Genomic DNA, 17,758 nt, shown 5'->3' on the forward strand with positions numbered 1-17,758 from the left:
ACCTCTAGACATGTTTTCTATCCTGTCGTATTAGTCTTCTGTTTCTTTATTTAATCTTTTACCTACTCCCAGATTAAGGGGCTGTAGTGATGCAGATAGAGTGTGCACAAGGGGGTCCAAAGCTGCCATGATAGCAAAGGAGGGACACTTGGGAAATAGCTCCATGGCCTCAGAGTCTGGTTGCTAAACTAGAAAGGAAGGTTATCAAATGCTGTCAATGGGGGGTGTCGGGCTCATATGCTCAGATATGTGCCTTCATGGGAGCTAAGATTGTCAACTAAAAGGCATATGATCAAGGTGTTACACCACTCAATCAAAAACTGTGTCAGAAACTCATTATAAATGTGTAATTTATAACCTGGACGCCTTTAAAAGGGGATTGGACAAGTTTCTGGAGGAAAAATTCATTACGGGGTACAAGCCATGATGTGTATGCGCAACCTCCTGATTTTAGAAATGGGTTATGTCAGAATGCCAGATGCAAGGGAGGGCACCAGGACGAGGTCTCTTGTTATCTGGTGTGCTCCTTGGGGCATTTGGTGGGTCGCTGTGAGATACAGGAAGCTGGACTAGATGGGCCTATGGCCTGATCCAGTGGGGCTGTTCTTATGTTCTTAATTTCATGTAGTATGCAATGTATTTGTATATTGTATATATATAAATGTGTAATTTCATGCAGTATGCAGTGAAACAAACCGTTTTGAAATATCTCTATTCTATCAAAAGTTATAGCCAAAAGACAGCAGGGGGTGGGGCAATGGTACATCACCAGACCCAACACCTGCGGTGTTGCCCTGCCCACTGCATGGGATGAGGCCCATCACAGAGGTGATGCACTGGCTTTCCACACTGGGTGACACAAGCCCTAGTGACGTCACTGCCACTATTATTATTGTACCACCTATAGCAAATGAGAGAGGAGCAATGATAAGAAAAAGCAACTTGCTTAAATCCCACACAGAAAGTTCATGGGTACACTGAAATCTAGACTCAACTCACACAAACTCAACTCAAGTTTCTATTCTGGAAAGAGTATACCACACCAGCCCATGAAGTGCTACTCTAGGAACAGAGATCAAAGTGGATGCATAAAGGCAAATTTCATTAATGTGGTTTGTATTTTGAAAAGCAATATTAAAAAATTCTAAATGTTAACATTTGCTTGTACAAGTTTTAGGTTCATATTGCTTGGCCATTTTGACATAAATTATTGCTTACTAGCTTTCATAAATACACAACACAATGATATATACAGAGGCCAACAAGCATGAAATATATAAAGGGATACATTGGCAACCATGTTTCTGGTAAATTAGAGCACTTCATACATATCAGTTCTAACAAGAGTGGATAAGTACAAGGTGTGGTCCCTGAGAAGTTAGGCAAATAACCTTGGTTTGGGCTTTCTATTCTATGACTGTTAATGCAAATTGACAGCATGATGGCACTTCAGGGATAAGACTACAATGGGCTAGACAAGTGGCCCTTCCCCTATTTGTTGACAGTGCCCTAGTACTTAGCAGTGTAAGAAGAATACAATAAATAGGCTATGCAAATAAATAGTAATTAACTCTGCTAAAAAGATTAATATTTACAGTTCATTTGTATTTTTTACAGCCCAGTATTTTTTCACTGAATTTGTGGCACCTTTTTTTTCTTTGTTCACCAGGGTGCAACACAGGTTCAACTGATAAAGTGATGGTACATCAAAGTATTGTTGTGAAACACTGGCTTCTCTGTTTTTGATTCTTTTAGCTATCACCTCTTTCAGCTGATATGAATTAACTAGGCATACAGGACCAAGCCAGAATGAATCATTTTAAGTTCCATCAAGTTCAATGGGAGAATAAAGCACAAATTCAACTCTCTCCCATTGAAGTCAATGAGATTTTATGGTAGAGAAGTAAGAACAGATTTCCTCCCATGGGTGAGCCCTGCTTTGTCTTGATATAAATGACAGACATACAAACTAGCAACTCAAACACTGGTTCAGTCTTGCTTGTCCCTCCTTATGCTTCAGAAGGGATGTCCATTTATCAAGTGGCACATATAGATTTATTAAATTTTAAAAATCCACTTGTAACTTTGTTCTTTAAAATCCCAGTCAATTTAAAGAGAGTTACAAAGTGCTTCAGGAATGGTGGGGGTTGCAAAGCATATGTGTTAGTCAATCAGTGCTGTGCAGAGCCAACTTTTGCTGCATGAATAATTTTTCCTGAGCTCAACCCTGGAGAGAAAGTTGTTCATTTAAACAGAATTCAGTGAGTTTGCCTCCAGAGCAGCTACACTAAAAATTATCACATCAATTTCACTTTGACTGGATTGTAATCTTGGGTGTTTGCAATAACAGACTGCAACAAAGTCATGGTCATCTTTATCACAGGTGCAACACTGCCCTATATATCAGCATCATTTTTAAAAGGACAAGAGAAAAGCATTACTGTATGCTGTTTTCTAAAACACTTCCTAGTTTTTATAGATATATCTTATATTATTTCTGTACTCACCAACCATTATTCTCTCTATGATATGCTAGACGAAATATAAGTTTTAATACTTAACACTAGCTCATTTCTAACTTCATGGGCAATCTTATGATTTATTTTTAACTTGTCTCTTTGGCTGAGAACTGGCCAAGTGGCTGATCAGGCTGCAAGTCTAACCCTTACCTAGGAAGAAATCCTACTGTATCCTGTGTGATTTATTTCTGAATAGACAGAAATAAGGTTACTTTATTAATATCTCAAAAAGTGCACTCACTACTTTCATTAGTTACGGAACACTGATGAGAACTGTCTGTGGGGTACAGTACCACTTAACCTAAGCTAGCTCAGACTTAAGATTTGAAAACCATCAGATCTTTGAATTGTGCCACATGGAAGAATACGCAAATGGGCTAGATAATGAACGGAGGAAAAGGATTTCAAAACTGCAACTGAACATGAAAATGAAAGCTGAATTAATGTCATTGCCTTGCTACTCCCACCCTCAAAAAGATTAGTGCACTGAAGCTAGTCCACTAAACATTTTGTTGGCAAATGTGCTTCCAAATATGGGTCTGCTGGTTAACATAACTAAAGAAGAGGGCATTTCACAGGAGATGCAAAAATCATTTTATGTCCACTGATGCTCCCTTGAAAATGCCCCCATTTGTCTGGTCTCAAACGGGGGCATTTGTCCGGTCTCAAGCGGGGGCATCCCTCCTACGTAGGGAACAAAAAAAATACAAAACCAAAACAGTAAGGGCACATCTGCAGAGGAGAATCACAGGTGTGGGAAAAGTTTAGCATTTGCCTACTGATTCTCCCCTAAAAAAATCCCCCTACCACTGTCTTAAACAGGGTGTTAAGACCCCTTTATCTGCTTTTTAATATCCAGTTTTGCTTTCAGAAAGATTGGTTTGTTTGCACATGTAAAATACTATTTACAACAGCTTCGATCTAAAGAAGCTATTTATGAATGTGAGCAGAACTACTATATGCAGTCAAAGTTTTATGTTGCAGCAACTCCCACAGCCAAAGAGACAAGCTGCTATTCAGATTCAAATGCATTCATAGAAAGCTTCATTAATATGCCTAAATAGCTTATCTGGAGTGTTATCAATATGTGCTACCATGTTAGCAAGAGGTTAATTAACTCATGACCAGTTAGCTTTTCCCCCTTTTTATAGGGGGAAAAGCAGTTTTAAAAGGAAAAGAATAATACAATACAGTATATTCAACTAGTACAATCGGTTACATTGCTGAAACATATGATCTCTTTATATTATGCTTATACATTATTTTTGCTTTGCTCATATTGTTCATATTGGGAAGACCAAAATGTATTTCAAAGAATCTCCCTTCTCCATCTCTGCAAAAAATAAAAAATAAATAAAAATTAAAAAAAAAAATGCTACGCCACTTAAAGTTGATTTTAATTTTTCTTCTGTTAGGGCACAATCCCTTGAAAAGGAGCTTCTGCAGTACAAATTCTTCAAAGATTATGTCTTAATAGCCATGAGAAACCAACTGGTAAAGAGGAGAGTTAGCTGCTTTACTTGTCTCAATTTTGAAGGAGGACTGACCTCTCCAAGCTCCCTTCCTGGTCTGGCATAGTACAGTATTGCAAAGTAGTACACTCTCAGTACCACTATAAGACAGTATTTTGTATAAAGCTGCATATAAACAGATTTTCACAGTGAAATGCATTATTACCATATACTCTGGGCAACTACTAGAGATCCCTTAACATTATGATGAAGCCATTCTGGCGACATGTGAAATGCAGATATATTTTCAAGAGCAGATCTGAAAACAGCTTTACATACTGCTATGAAAACGAAAATTGATGCCAAGCAGGAGGAATATTAGAGGGAATTATTCACTTTTGAGTCACATTTTGACATCAGAGAATGTGACTTTTTGACACCAGAGTTTGGGTCTTTCCAGACAAACTGTTCACCATGCAACAAATCAGCATCTTCAAATATTTGCTGAATGAGACCGAGGTGCCTTCTTCAAGAAAATTTTTATCTGGAAAATTTTGATTTCACTGAAAGAAATTTTGATCTCAAGAAAGAAAGGTCTGGAATGTAGGTATGGAAGTATCACAGAACCTGTGGAGAGTGCCTAGGATTCTACAGATGAAATGAAATGCAATGCCCTTCCAATGCTGTACCATGTTATAATCCTAACAGCATTCAGCTTTCAAAGAGTTGAAACTGACTAATCTCAAGGCAATGTGAAAAGCTGTCTCTTATCAGATTCAAGCCTAACAACAATCTTTGGATTTTACTTTGAGACTTGATCTGGACTTGCTGCGGAGGTTAACCTGATAAAGGGCGTTGCCTGGAGTCTAGTCATTTTCAGTCCCTATCCCAGTCTTCATTTTGTAGGTTGCTGTGCTCCCCCCAACTTTACATGCTGGAGTGCACACAAAGCCTTTCAAAAAGCAGGGGGAAGCAGAAAAAGCAGGGGAGGTGACCATACCCACAAGCACAGCTTCTTTTTTTCTTTTATGTGTAGATAAATGGATAATACTTTTGAATGCAGAATTATACAAACATCCTACAAAGGCTAAAATGTAGTAGGGTCAAGACTTGAACTAACTCTCTGGATAAGCAGTTATATTCATTTTGCCTTTCAATATGCAAGAATGAAGAGTGTGTGCTCAGCAGCTCAGATTTTGCACAGCCGTACAGTATTTCTAAACATTTTCAGTAATGGTGGTAGGTGAACCATATGTCCCCAGAGTTGCGGGGGGGGGGGAAGGGAGGGAGAGTTATTGTCACTAGCTGAGTTGTCATATGCGGTACATGCATGTCCTTTCTGTGCAACAGAAAACATTCCAGACCAAGACTCTAATACAGGTTGGGCATCCATTACCCGAAGTAATTGGGACCAGAAGCATTTTGGATATCGGATTTTTATGTATTTTGGAATACTTGCATATACCTAATGAGATATCCAAGTCTAAACAAGAAATTCATTTATGTTTCATATACACCTTATACACCTAGCCCAAAGGTAATTTTATACAATATTTTAAATAATTTTGTGCAACCTGTCACATGAGGTCAAGGTGTGGAATTTTCCACATGTGGCATCATGCCAGTGCTAAAAAAAAATGCAGTTTTTGGAATCATTTGAATTTCAGAATTCTGGATAAGTGATGCCCAACCTGTACTGCAGGTACAATTTGTACAACCCAGTACAAATATTCTGCTTTTGTGGCTTTCACACAAGAGCTGTTGCTATCTTACCTCCATGCTGGAAGTTGATAAATTGTTGGCTGCAATTATGCTTGGATCAACCCTTGCTTACCTATTCAGTCACTGCTTAGAGTACACCTGAGTCTATCTAAGGTAATTGCAGTAGTTACTGAAATTAGACACAGGACAACCATCAAGGAGTAAAACATGCAGCATCTCTTTGTAATAAGCTATAGGCACATCAGCTGTGAAAACTGCTTGCCAAAATCAGAACTAGGAAAAGAGCAAAAGATGGTTCGAAAATGTAAGAAGCATTAGTTGGGGGGGGGGGAACCAAACTTTGGAAATGCCATGTTCTCTATGAATCAATTGAGCGTATTGCACTTTATACCACATATTATACCAATGCAAACTTTTGCTTTATGCTATGAACCACTTTTTGAAGGTAAATTAATCGGTGGCTGCTTGGGTATAATTTTACAATCTGTTTTAATTCTATCTGTATTATGTGCTCTAAGAAGTTGTCTTTATGCTTCAGTTTTGCACTGGTAGCTACACATCACAGGGAAGGTAAGATTGCTCAGTACTTTCTCTCATTTTCTCTCTCCTCTTTTTTGGGGGGCAGCAGTCAGTACTTTGGCAGCATACGATTAGCGAGGTACATCCCTGTGTGGTGAATAATGAACACCTTAATCACATGCTGCTGCTAGTTAAAAAGTTCCTTCATGGAATTATGCAAAGTTTTCTTTCAATGTAACACTGACAGAATCTGGATTGAAAGCCATTCTGGACCAACACTATTTTTCAAGGAAACCAAGTTTTTGAATGTGGAGAAGGTTGTTTTTCAATTCCCCATCCGGAAGTTGAAAGGAGCTGGCTTTTCTCTCCACCTGGAAGGCAGTTGCATATAGCCCTACTTCTTGCTTTGTGGGAGATCTTTGCGGATGTTGTGGTATCAACTACTGATAAAACTCAGTAAACATCTCTCTCCTTAGGGAAGCAACATGCTTGACATAAACATCCACTTCATTCAAAGTGCTGCAGTTGTGTGAATCCCCAATGCACATGGGGCTCACACACGGGGCTCAATCCTGTGAGAAAGCTCAAACAACATCTGCTGGTTATCAATGATGTGCAAGTGATGGACATAGGGCTTCAGCTCCTGATGCTCCTTTGGGGGCACTTCACTTCCTAACGTTTTGAGAAGAGAAAAACAAAGAAGAGGTTAGTTATTTTGCAGCTTTGCTCTTTTTCCTGAACTCATACCCAAAGTGCAACAAACCATTACACAGTGACACTATACAGCTTTTCTTGCCAGCTAATTTGACTTCTAAGTACATGTGGCCATGGATGGTGATTTTCAATAGACCCAAACCACATCTGGGTCTGCAGCTACTGACTTTGCATTTCTATGCTCCTCAAATGACCTCCACAGGAGTAAGGAAGGTGAAAGGAGAAACATTGACTTTATACCATTTGAGTGTTGTCTGATCAACACAATTAGTGGAATGAAGTAGAAATATGCAGTACTGTAGCATGAAGGTTGTGGAATGGATGTACCATTTTAAACTGCAGGTGGAGGTTAATATTTTGAAAATGTCTCATTATGTAAAGAAACTGTGCAAACAGAAACCAAAGGCAGCAAAGAACAGACTAAGTTAGAACTCCCTTCTCTCCATATGCTGGGTTTTTACTAGTTTTTTGCAGGGAGGGGATTTTTTCCCCCCCACTTGGGGAACATTAACCTGCTATCACCTCACCTGCAATTTTAAAATGGTAGTATATATTCTACTACCTCAAGACACTTTGTAATTCTGCTATGTGCATAATTCAGGTCCATTAATGAGTACTCAAATAGCCTTAATAGTGAACCAAATATCAGTGTTTTACAATAATATTGAAACAAAAACAAAAATGTTTTGGGACCTTTTCCAGGTACAAATCTTTCAGTTAATGTGAAAGATAAACATTCCAACAATGCAGAAATATCAGTCCCAAATTGGTAAAAATATGTGCATGTCATAAACCTATGAATCTCTTGCATATCATCATGGCTTTTTGGCCCCATTGTTTACATTTACTTTGCACATTTGATATGGGGTGCTCTAGTCCATGAAAGCTTATGCCATCATCTTAGGCACATCTACTCAGAAATAAGTTTCACTGTATTCCGTGGGGCTTACTCCTACGAAAACATGTACAGGATTGTAACCTGAATGTGTTTAAAGTACCAGAAGCCTGCTGCTTTTGTTAAAAATATGACATTGCATCATAAGAGTGGTCAGAGAGGCCTGCCCTGAAGAATATTTTTCATACTTGCCCACAGGTTTGGCTAGAGAGAAAAATCATAAGTATAAATCTACGTACCAAACTGGTTGTGCCTGCAATGTCTTAATGATCTGACTGCATCTGCAATCATGTGCTGTAAGGATAAAACGTACAAGTATTATTGAGCCAGTGATTAGAAAGTAATAGAAGAATATATTGTTTAAATTCCAGTAGCAGTACAAGAAGAATATGCATTACTTTTCTGGGCCAGCCATAGGTGGCAAGACATAATCCCCTTTTTAGGTATTTTTTTCTTTCCCTCTCCCCCCCAAACACAGGCAAAAGAGAAGAATATTGTGATGCCCTAAGCATTAACCCAAGGCTGCTTAGCATATCACAGAAGACAAGGTAACCATGTGAACTGCGCATGCATTCACAGTCAAGAACATGTCTCTCTCTTTTTGGACCAAAGTATTATTGTGAATATAACCACAGAGACCCATGATTAGTTCTAGGTAATGTGGTAAGTACATGTAGCGTGCAGAGAAAACTGCATATTACAGGCAACTTTGCAGGTGTACACTGATACAACTGTACCTAGCAATTCTCTTTAACATGTGGTGGGCCTGAGGTGCTTCCTAGATCTTTACAAAAACTGCTTTGCCTTTATTGCACTAAGGAAGACAGCACAAGAACACAGTGGTGGCAATTCTTCACTTAGCCTGTGAACTTCTAAGTGCAAAGAGGAAAGCAGTATCAGGATCATCACCCACTATGCCTCTAGGAAAGCCACCTGGATGCCATCACTATCTGCCTCTTCAATGCAGAAATTCCTGGGTTGAACAGAAAAATGTTCCTTCACTACATTTCTTCAGTGCTGGAAGTTCTTCAACAACAGAGGTACTTTGCTGATAACTAGAGTAGTATGTTATATTGCAACTGATTGTACTACACAAGTGTGAAATTTGGTGCTCTTATTTTCTTTTAAATGTTGTTAAACATGAATAATGCCTGGGGAAACCTGAGAAGTCAAAGATGGAACAGGATATTCAGCAGTTAGCAGCTTAGACCTCAGAGCTATGTGTAGCTTTTTGTCTCCACTTAGGAATAAAAGAAACAGAATATACTGTACTTTATACCAAATAAACATTTGTCAGTTTGCTTGGGCTGTGAATTTTCTATAGGCTGCAGAATTAAACCATTCTGGATACAGAAGTTTTGCATTTTCTGCAGAGCTTTTTTAAAAGCATGAAGCTGTAGAGCACTGGTTGTAGCTATCACACTTCAGAGTAATCAATCAATGTAACAGAAGCTGGCAAGGTGCACACATGCAGACTGACATGGTACCCATAACTGCATGAAGTGTGATCTCCAATACTCAGCCTCATGCCTTTCACTTTGACTAAAATGGATAGACTAAAATGGATGTACACAAATCATGAGAAGCAAACTGAAAAGAAAAAGTGACAAAACAAGTCTCCTCCTTTAGTAAGAGCTGGCAGCTTAGCCATGTTTGAATAAAACTAATCATTTCTGATTCATGATGCAGCTGTCAATAATCTATGGGGTCACATTAGCATAACATTTTTCTAATATGACTTCTAAGCATGCTAAAAAGTGGCAGTAACCATAGCAGGAAAATTCTCTCATACTGCTTCACCGCTTCTAGCCTTAACACTAAGAACCTTTATGAGTACCCATTAGAAAAAAGCTGGAATTGGTTTTGTGCCAGATTTTGATCTAATATTCTTTTCATACTTCCTGCTCTTTACTATCATGGGAAAGATGCAGAAATAAAAAGGAGTTCTAAAAAAGAAAGATGAAACAGAGGCTTAAGACACTGCTAAAAGTCTGACTGTGGTTGCTTAGAATAATTTCATTCTCTGATTCTTTGAAGGCTTCAATAATTTTGCTGTAGGAATAGCAATAATGTCTTGATGATGGAATTGAAATTTGATCTCTTATCTTCAATTTCTACCAGACTATCTCACAGGCCTCAGTTCACAGGGTTACTTCTTAGAAGATGTGGTACATATATTTGAGCAGAATTCAACATGTCAAGTGTTGTATCCAAACCAAGATGCCAGGGTCTGCAAGTGCATTAACATGATAGCATGCAACTGTTCTGACTAAGAAATCCTGGTTTGCTAATCCTGCATGTGCATGCAAGGTTCTGATTGCACCTGGGAGGTCTACAGTGGGGTAAATCCATGGGTTTGGTACCTGCGGTAAGCCAAATTCATAAAGAGGCCCTACTTGTACATGTGGAATCTGCTAAGCAGGCCTGAAGTGACATCATTAAGCAGATGATGGCCAGAAATAAGCACTTTGTTCTCACACAGAAACTCATTAGCTTCAAATGACAGGAAAAAAAATATGCAAATCTTGTTCATAATTTCAAGATATGAAAGAGCCCAATTATCAAGCTGGAAGAGCCCAATTGCTTCTGGGGGGGGGGCTCACATGCCTTATATTTGAACCTAAACCAGCCAGCAACCTGGGCCCCACAATTTTTCATTAGGGAAACAGCCATTCCAATGAATGGAGCTTCTAACTAATGAAGAACAGCCTATACAACGTCGGAAACCAGCGAATTTTGAGAAAATTTCCTACCCACTATGGCTTAGGAAATAATGATTTAGTATTAATAGCTGCTTATTTGAGAAATGATTTTCTTCCTATGCTGTTCTTTTCTTAGGCAATATAGGTCACAGATGGCTGCACTGATTAGAGAGAGGAGGAAACCTTTCCAATTTCATTTCACATGTATGGTCAGATCTCAGGCTGATATGAACTGGCACAGATCCATGAAGCTACATTGCCTTATTCCAGCTGAGGGCTTGGTCTATAGTGTTTTTCTGTAATTATTATTTGATCACAGTTGCAATCTAAGTGGAGGATACAATCAATGGAACCAAAACTATTTAACTGTATGGCAATTAATTTGAAGCAACCTGTCTGCAATTAGCTTTGGCTACCTGGCATCATACAGGAAAATAAACACAGCCTGACAAGCTTGCAAAGAAGCAAAATGGAATACCTTCCCAAATAAGAATATGTGTTGCTTGGTATAATGCGATATAGAGCATCCCTCAGTAGCCTCATGAACTACTGCTGAACAAAATAGCATCCCTCAGTAGCCTCATGATGCTGCTGAACAAGATAGCTGATAACTCTGTAGAAATGTCAGTTCCCCTGATTGTGCAAATGCTGCTTCTTCTTTAAATACTGTACAGGCCTTCCATTTATCCTGAAATTTGATCATCTTTTTTATTCTTTTCTCAAACTGAAACACAAAATCTAATGAAGCAGCCAAGGTACCATGTTCAATATAAATCTTCCTTCTGACAGCTACAACTCATCTTTTTGCTGTTTTTAAGGTAAAACTTCTAGGTTTAGTAACCCATTTTGAAAAGGTTGACTTTCTGAACAAGAGGCAAATTTGATGCATGACAGTCACCTGTATCTTTTTGTTATTGCAAGCTTAATCCATGTTCTGCCCTTCCAAAAGTTATTCATAATTACTGTATCAAAAATGTTTCATTTTTAAGTTTCATAATCCCTGATCTTTCTAAACATGGAACCCAATAAATATCTCTGCAAAGGCTTAAATCTAGCTACTTAAATGCACAGTGAGAGGAATAATGGGCTACTGTAGAGGCCACAATTTTATTAACCCTTCGAACCATCAAATTGCTTGGCAATTACCTAAGGCAGCAGCAGTTCCCAAACTCTCTGGCTAAGTGTTTGTGGGGGAGGGGGAAAGACAGCAATGCAATTGCCATGATTGCACCACTGCTAAGGACATTTTTTTTTTTTACTTATCCCTGGTAGCACTAGCCCTCTGGAGAGTGCAGGAAGCCTGCAGACCCTTCTGCAAGGCTCCCTAAACTTTAGAATACTAAAAGAAAGTGATCACAACTTACTTCTGGATTTCTAACTCATAATTTTTTTTCATAAAACTCAATTTAATAATGAGGAATGTTACATACCAGCTTTTCAAAGTTAACCAGGTTGTCCAAGAAAGTTTTATTTCCTTCATGTATGAATGTTACATCTAAAAAAACAACAAAGATATTGTCACTGAAATTTTTTTCCTATTTTCATGCTCAGTGGTACAACATGATAGTAATGAACTGTAAACAATGATTATGTTTTTCTGCATTTTTGCTCCTAGATAAAAAAAAAAATCAAAGTGCTTAACAGCCATTATTGCATCATTTGCTACAGCAACTAAACATTCATGATTCATAAACCTCCTCCACTTTTTCAGTCCAGTTATTTTCAGTTCTTTAAAAGATGGGCTTCCCCACTTTCCAGCACTGAAGCATACATTTCTCTTGATTTAAAGCAGGCAGGAAATAGGATTGCAAAGCTGCCTTCCTAAGCAAGGTTATGTCCCCCCTGCATCATAGGGACTGCCACTGGTATGGCATTTTTGCCTTTGAAACTATACTGAAAAATCTGCAACGGCTGAAATGTAGCTGGGCAAGCTTTGGCTCTTATAAGGTAGAGATCAGCATTTAGAAGACCATGGACAAAATTAGAAAGTTGCCAACCTTAAAGTGGAAGAGAAGTATGGAGGTAGCAGTAGTTTTTTCTTCAAATGCTACCCCCTTCTCTACCTCTAATAATTGAGCAGCATCCTAAGAACACGTTTCTAGGATGTGTTCGCTGCTCATGCTTTGGATCCAGTGTTACAGTGTAAAACTGTATGCAAGAAGGACGGGACAAGGCTGGTACTTTTTCTAAGCGGCAGTCTTGTGCATGCAAATTAACCACAATGATGTACCACAACAATTGGCTACCTTTCTTGTCATTCTTTTAATGTTATCTGCCGCTAATATAAACGAAGGATAGCAACACTGCCAACATCACAGTATATAGGACAGCAAATCTGCTCCTAGATAGCCTTTGCATTCACAAACTCTTTGGGACTAGCCTCGGCCAATTGGTTATGCAGACTGGCACACTTCTCCCCTCCTTCCATACTGCTGCACTTCCCTCCAGCCTCGATGCTTAAAACCAGGTGCAGCATTACACACTATACACTCCTAGCGAAATTGCTTCGCCTGCCCATCATGAGAACAAAATGAAGAAGGTGAAATTGTTACTGTCAATGCTAATAAAGAAGGCTTTCTCCTGAGGACAGAAAAGTCTGAATGTGTGCACCTTAAAGACTGCATTGGAAACCTTATGAGGACAGAGAAGGGGAGGGAAAGAATGGAAGAAGAAAAGAAATTTGCTTTGCTGCCAACAACTATAAGTCTAGATAAATTCAGTGGAGCAGAAAATTGCATCTGAGCTACATTGCAAGAGCGAAACAGTGTTTTATTAAATATTTGAAAAATCAGACAGATTTTCAAAAGCAGTGTATGTGAAACAACAGGCTTGGTGTTGAAATTCAATTACGTTAAAGGGGATATTATTTTCAAGGTACTTTTCCCCCTATTTAAAAAAAGGGAGGCTACTTAAAATTTCCTTTGAACACCTGTACTGAATCCATACCGAACAGATGTTGGTGAATCCACTCAAGGAGACTAAGCTACAGACCAGACCCAACATGGTGAATCCAAATGGAACAATTATGTTTTCTGTTCTGCTGATCTTTCTATCCATGTTATTGTCCGTGCCCTGCTCCCATAATCCAGCACTTTTTGTGCATTATAGCTATCAAGACAAACATATAATGTATACAGTGAAGGCCCAGGCACATGATGTAGTATCCTTGCTGAAGCAGGTTTGGGCAGGCAAGTGCGTGTATGCTTCCTAAGAATCCTATGTATGCTTCCTTGAACTTCCTGTAGGAAAAGTGGGATATAAATGCATTAATTTATTCATTACAAGGAGAAACTAGAAATTGCTAGCAGTATCCCAGTGTTCAAGGCTACTTCACACCTTTTGTGAGTTGCACTGCTGAAAAACATTTTTGCAAGGCAGAATCTCTAACATGTGTACATTATCATCATGTGGATAAAGCCAATTCTGTGCAAATTACCCTCACCAGCATCACACTTTCCCAGGATTGTTGGCACTGAGACTTTCTCAGTGAGTAGTGTGTCATGCCACCCAAGTAACAACATTTCACACCCAAAAGGTGTGGTCTGGAGGTTGAGCTGCTGCCTTGCCTAAAAAAGCTAAGCAGCATCAGCTTGGGTCTCACCTTGGATGGGTGATTGGAAGCTAGAGGTGATTAGAGATTAAGGAATGTGAGCTGACAAGAAATTGATAACTTCCTGAGAAGCAGCCTAAGGTGTTTTGCAGCTGCCTGTGGAAACTTGAGCTATGAAAGTTTCTAGAGGCTAGAGCTATGCAGTCAGGATGATTACTGCACCATGAAGGGAAACATCTGGAGAAATGGAGGATTCTATGAGTTTCTCTCATAGAATACTTGTAAAAACCCCATTTGAAAAAATGGAGTTTATGATCATTCTACTTATGTAAACAGCCTTGAGTCTATGAGACTTGAGTCTACAACAGGGGTTCCAAACCCCAGCCCGGGGGCCACTTGCAGCCCTCGGGAGCTCCCAGTCTCCAATGAGCCTCAGGCCCTCTGGAGGCTTGCTGGAGCGCGTGCTGGCCCGATGCAACTGCTCTCAGCATGAGGACGACTGTTCTACCTCTCACCTGAAAAGGGCTCCCTCCACTACTTGCTGTTTCACATCAGTGATACAGCAGTGGCAGTGAAGGAAAGGCTGGCCTTGCTTTGTGCAAGGTCTTTTACAGGCCTTGAGCTACTGCATGACCTTCATTCATTCATATAAGTTCCATCTCTAATAAATTCATTTATGTAAATTTATTCAAATTTTAAATGTAAATGTTTTTCCCCAGCCCCCGACACAGTGTCACAGAGATGATGTGGCCCTCCTGCCAAAATGCTTGGACACCCCTGGTCTACAACAAAGACAGTATATAAATACCGTAATAAACAAAATAAGTGTGAAGAATTTAGGCCTACCATAATGGGGAATGATTCACACAACTGATATGAGCCACAGAGTATTGTGGGAAGCTGTGCTAATATTGTCTTTGAGCTCTTAAAATCACATGGGTTCCCAGTATACATGAAGTTCATGAAACAATAGCTGTGGAACAACTAGCAATGGTTGTGTGACTTTTAGAAGCTGCTGCAACTGCCCTTGGGGCCCTATTCCAACTAGAAACTACTGAAATTGTTGCTGGATAGCACCTCAGGTATGCCAGGGTTTAGCTTCTTGCACAAGACATAGGGAAAGAGAGGTATAGTATAGTAACACCTTTGTATTGACTCTGCCCTAAAATTAAGCTTCTTTGAAGATTACTTTTTATTCAAGTTCTTTATTGTAATGTTGTATTTCAAAATATGATGAATTAATCCTATTATGCCAAGGGTTTTTTGTCCTTTTTATGATTACATCATGTCAAGTGACTTTAATCCCTTGCCTACATAAAAAGAGAAAGCAATTGCTGACTCATCATACAACTCTATGCATATAGTTTCCCAAAGAAGGTTAGGGAAGGTGGAAACAAAGAGTAATTATCAGTCATATAGTTGGACAGAGCTATTGGGAGAAGTGGAGTGCTCAGCAGTAATATTGACACTGCAGTGTGTTCCATTAAAGATGCACCCAAGTGTGAACTAGATCCATTATACACATAGCCTGCAGGGACTACAAGATCACTAGCATAAAACAGAGGAAGATATCTTGCTGTGAATTTTGTATTAGCATTACTAGTCAATATCTGAGCTATCGTTTATAATGATCATCCCCATAATAAAGGAATTGTATCAGAATTAAGAAGACCAAAGAGAACACATTGTACAACAGCAGTTCAGAGGGACAGGAAGAAAGCATAGTAAAATCCCATGGCCAGCAGAACAGATAAAGAGCACAGAACCTGGCAAAATAAGGGCAGGCTGACAATACAGGTTCAACAGAAGACTGATGCTTACTATTCATGATATGCTGAATCATGAAATCTTGCTTACTGGGCAATATACCATGGAACACACAAATATTAAGAATATTTATATACTGCTTTTCAACAAAAAAGAAGTTTACAAAGCGGTTTATATAAAAAAAAATCAAATAATTAAATGGCTCCCTGTCCCAAGTGGCTCGCAATCTAAAAAAAAAAATGCATGAACCAATAAATGCCTATTTTGTTCAGAGTTATAAAGTTAGGAGATAAATGGAACACTGTTTTTATATTGACGTTCTAGGGTCAATCTCATGGCTTTGGAGCAGGGTCACCTCTTGCAATGTCTCCATGGTATGAAAGATCATAAGAGTGATCCCTCCATGATAATCAGGCTGCAGAGTGGTGATCAGGACACTGCCTTGCCCCTCAACCACAGTGGGTGACACCTGGAGCCAACCCATCCTGTGCATGTGTGACTAGCTGCCCTTATTGAGAGAGTAGATGGATGAGGGAAAGGAGTGACCGAGGGCTGGAAGTCAGCAAAGCTCCAGCCAGTAATGTACACCTGAGTTATGGACATCCCATTTTATGGACAGCCACAGTGGTGCTTTTTCACAGACATATTCCATCAGGCCTTGTGGTTTCACGCAGGTGCGACAACACTGTTCTAACTTACGTCGGTTCTGACTTACCAACAAACCTCTGGAACAAAACCAGGATGTAAGTTAGGGATTTACAGCCCAATTCTATGTATGTCTACTCAGTAGAAACTCAAATTGAGTTAAATGGGACTTCTTCCTAGCTTAGTTGTATAGGGTTGCAGCCTTAATGTAGTTACCTGAGACAAGAAGGCAAACAGCTGACAAACAACCCCTCCACTCTCAATCTGAGAGGCGGGGTAAAGGCATTACAATCAATCAATATATTAATTAATGTAATGCTTGAAAGGTATTTGTTTAGTTAGTTAAATTTTAAAATAAGGATTTATTTATTAGGGACAACGTACAGCTCTTGATCAAACCAAATACTCCTAACTCCCAGCTCTAGAATCTTGTCTGCCGAAAGGTTTCCTAGGACCCTCATCTTGTCTGTAACTTCATGGTCCTATGACTCTCCTTCCTTGCCACTCATTTTTCAGCACACACGCTTTTCCTTTTGATTCTTCTTATAAACATGCACTATATATCCATTTAAAATGTAGACACACTGTTGATGCTGCAATGCAGACAAATGCTGCTATAATTAAGCAATGTCACATTCTAGTTTAGATTAACTAACACAAACAAAGGTCCACACAGAATTTAGCGTTACCTTTCAGTAGCAAAGGCATGAAGGGAATTTTCGGAGACTTCATTTTCTTGAATGTATTCCTATAGGCTTTGTGATTCAGGGAAGGGTCCTGCCAAAACAATTTGATTGTAATGAAAGGAAAGAAGAAAATCAATATGCTTTTAAAAAGGACAATTTGAAATCCATTATACACCCACAAGCTCAACATGATTTAGCTAATAAGAGGTTTCCTTGAAAAATGAGGCAGAAAAAGGATTCCTGAAGCAAAAGTGCTCATTAAGTTGCAATATTATGCATGTGTACTGTACTTAGGATCAAGCTTCACTGAAGACACTGATTTACTTCCAAGTAAACTTGCATATGCAAGGCATGTTCATTCACTTTTGGGGCTATCACACCCAATGAGGCATATAAAGGAAGTAAAAAAAAAAGAAAATTCAGGCCCAGCTTTCCATTAAGCAATAAACCCAGGGAAACAAAACTCTTTTGCAGGAATAGCATTTTACTTACTGTCAAACTTTCAAGTTCAGTGAAGAGCTTCTTGAACTTTCCAGGGATTCTCTGTGACACAGAAAAAAAAAATCAAAGGCAATGGAATTTGAGAGG

The 17,758-nt window shown here is 39.1% G+C and overlaps 1 protein-coding gene across 1 annotated transcript in view; it reads right to left on the bottom strand.

Annotated features, from left to right (window-relative positions):
• Positions 1–1,116: 1,116 nt before the first annotated feature.
• Positions 1,117–17,758, bottom strand: part of RAPGEF5 (Rap guanine nucleotide exchange factor 5) — a 115,803-nt gene continuing 99,161 nt past the window's right edge. The window contains exons 14-18 of the mRNA XM_066628338.1: positions 17,663–17,713; positions 17,174–17,261; positions 11,953–12,017; positions 8,060–8,114; positions 1,117–6,883 (exon numbers count right to left, since the gene is read on the bottom strand). Coding sequence (XP_066484435.1) covers positions 6,765–6,883; positions 8,060–8,114; positions 11,953–12,017; positions 17,174–17,261; positions 17,663–17,713 — 378 coding nt within the window. The 3' untranslated portion in view covers positions 1,117–6,764. The remainder of the gene's footprint in view (positions 6,884–8,059; positions 8,115–11,952; positions 12,018–17,173; positions 17,262–17,662; positions 17,714–17,758) is intronic.

Source organism: Tiliqua scincoides, chromosome 5, assembly GCF_035046505.1.
Source record: "Tiliqua scincoides isolate rTilSci1 chromosome 5, rTilSci1.hap2, whole genome shotgun sequence".
NCBI lineage: Eukaryota > Metazoa > Chordata > Lepidosauria > Squamata > Scincidae > Tiliqua > Tiliqua scincoides.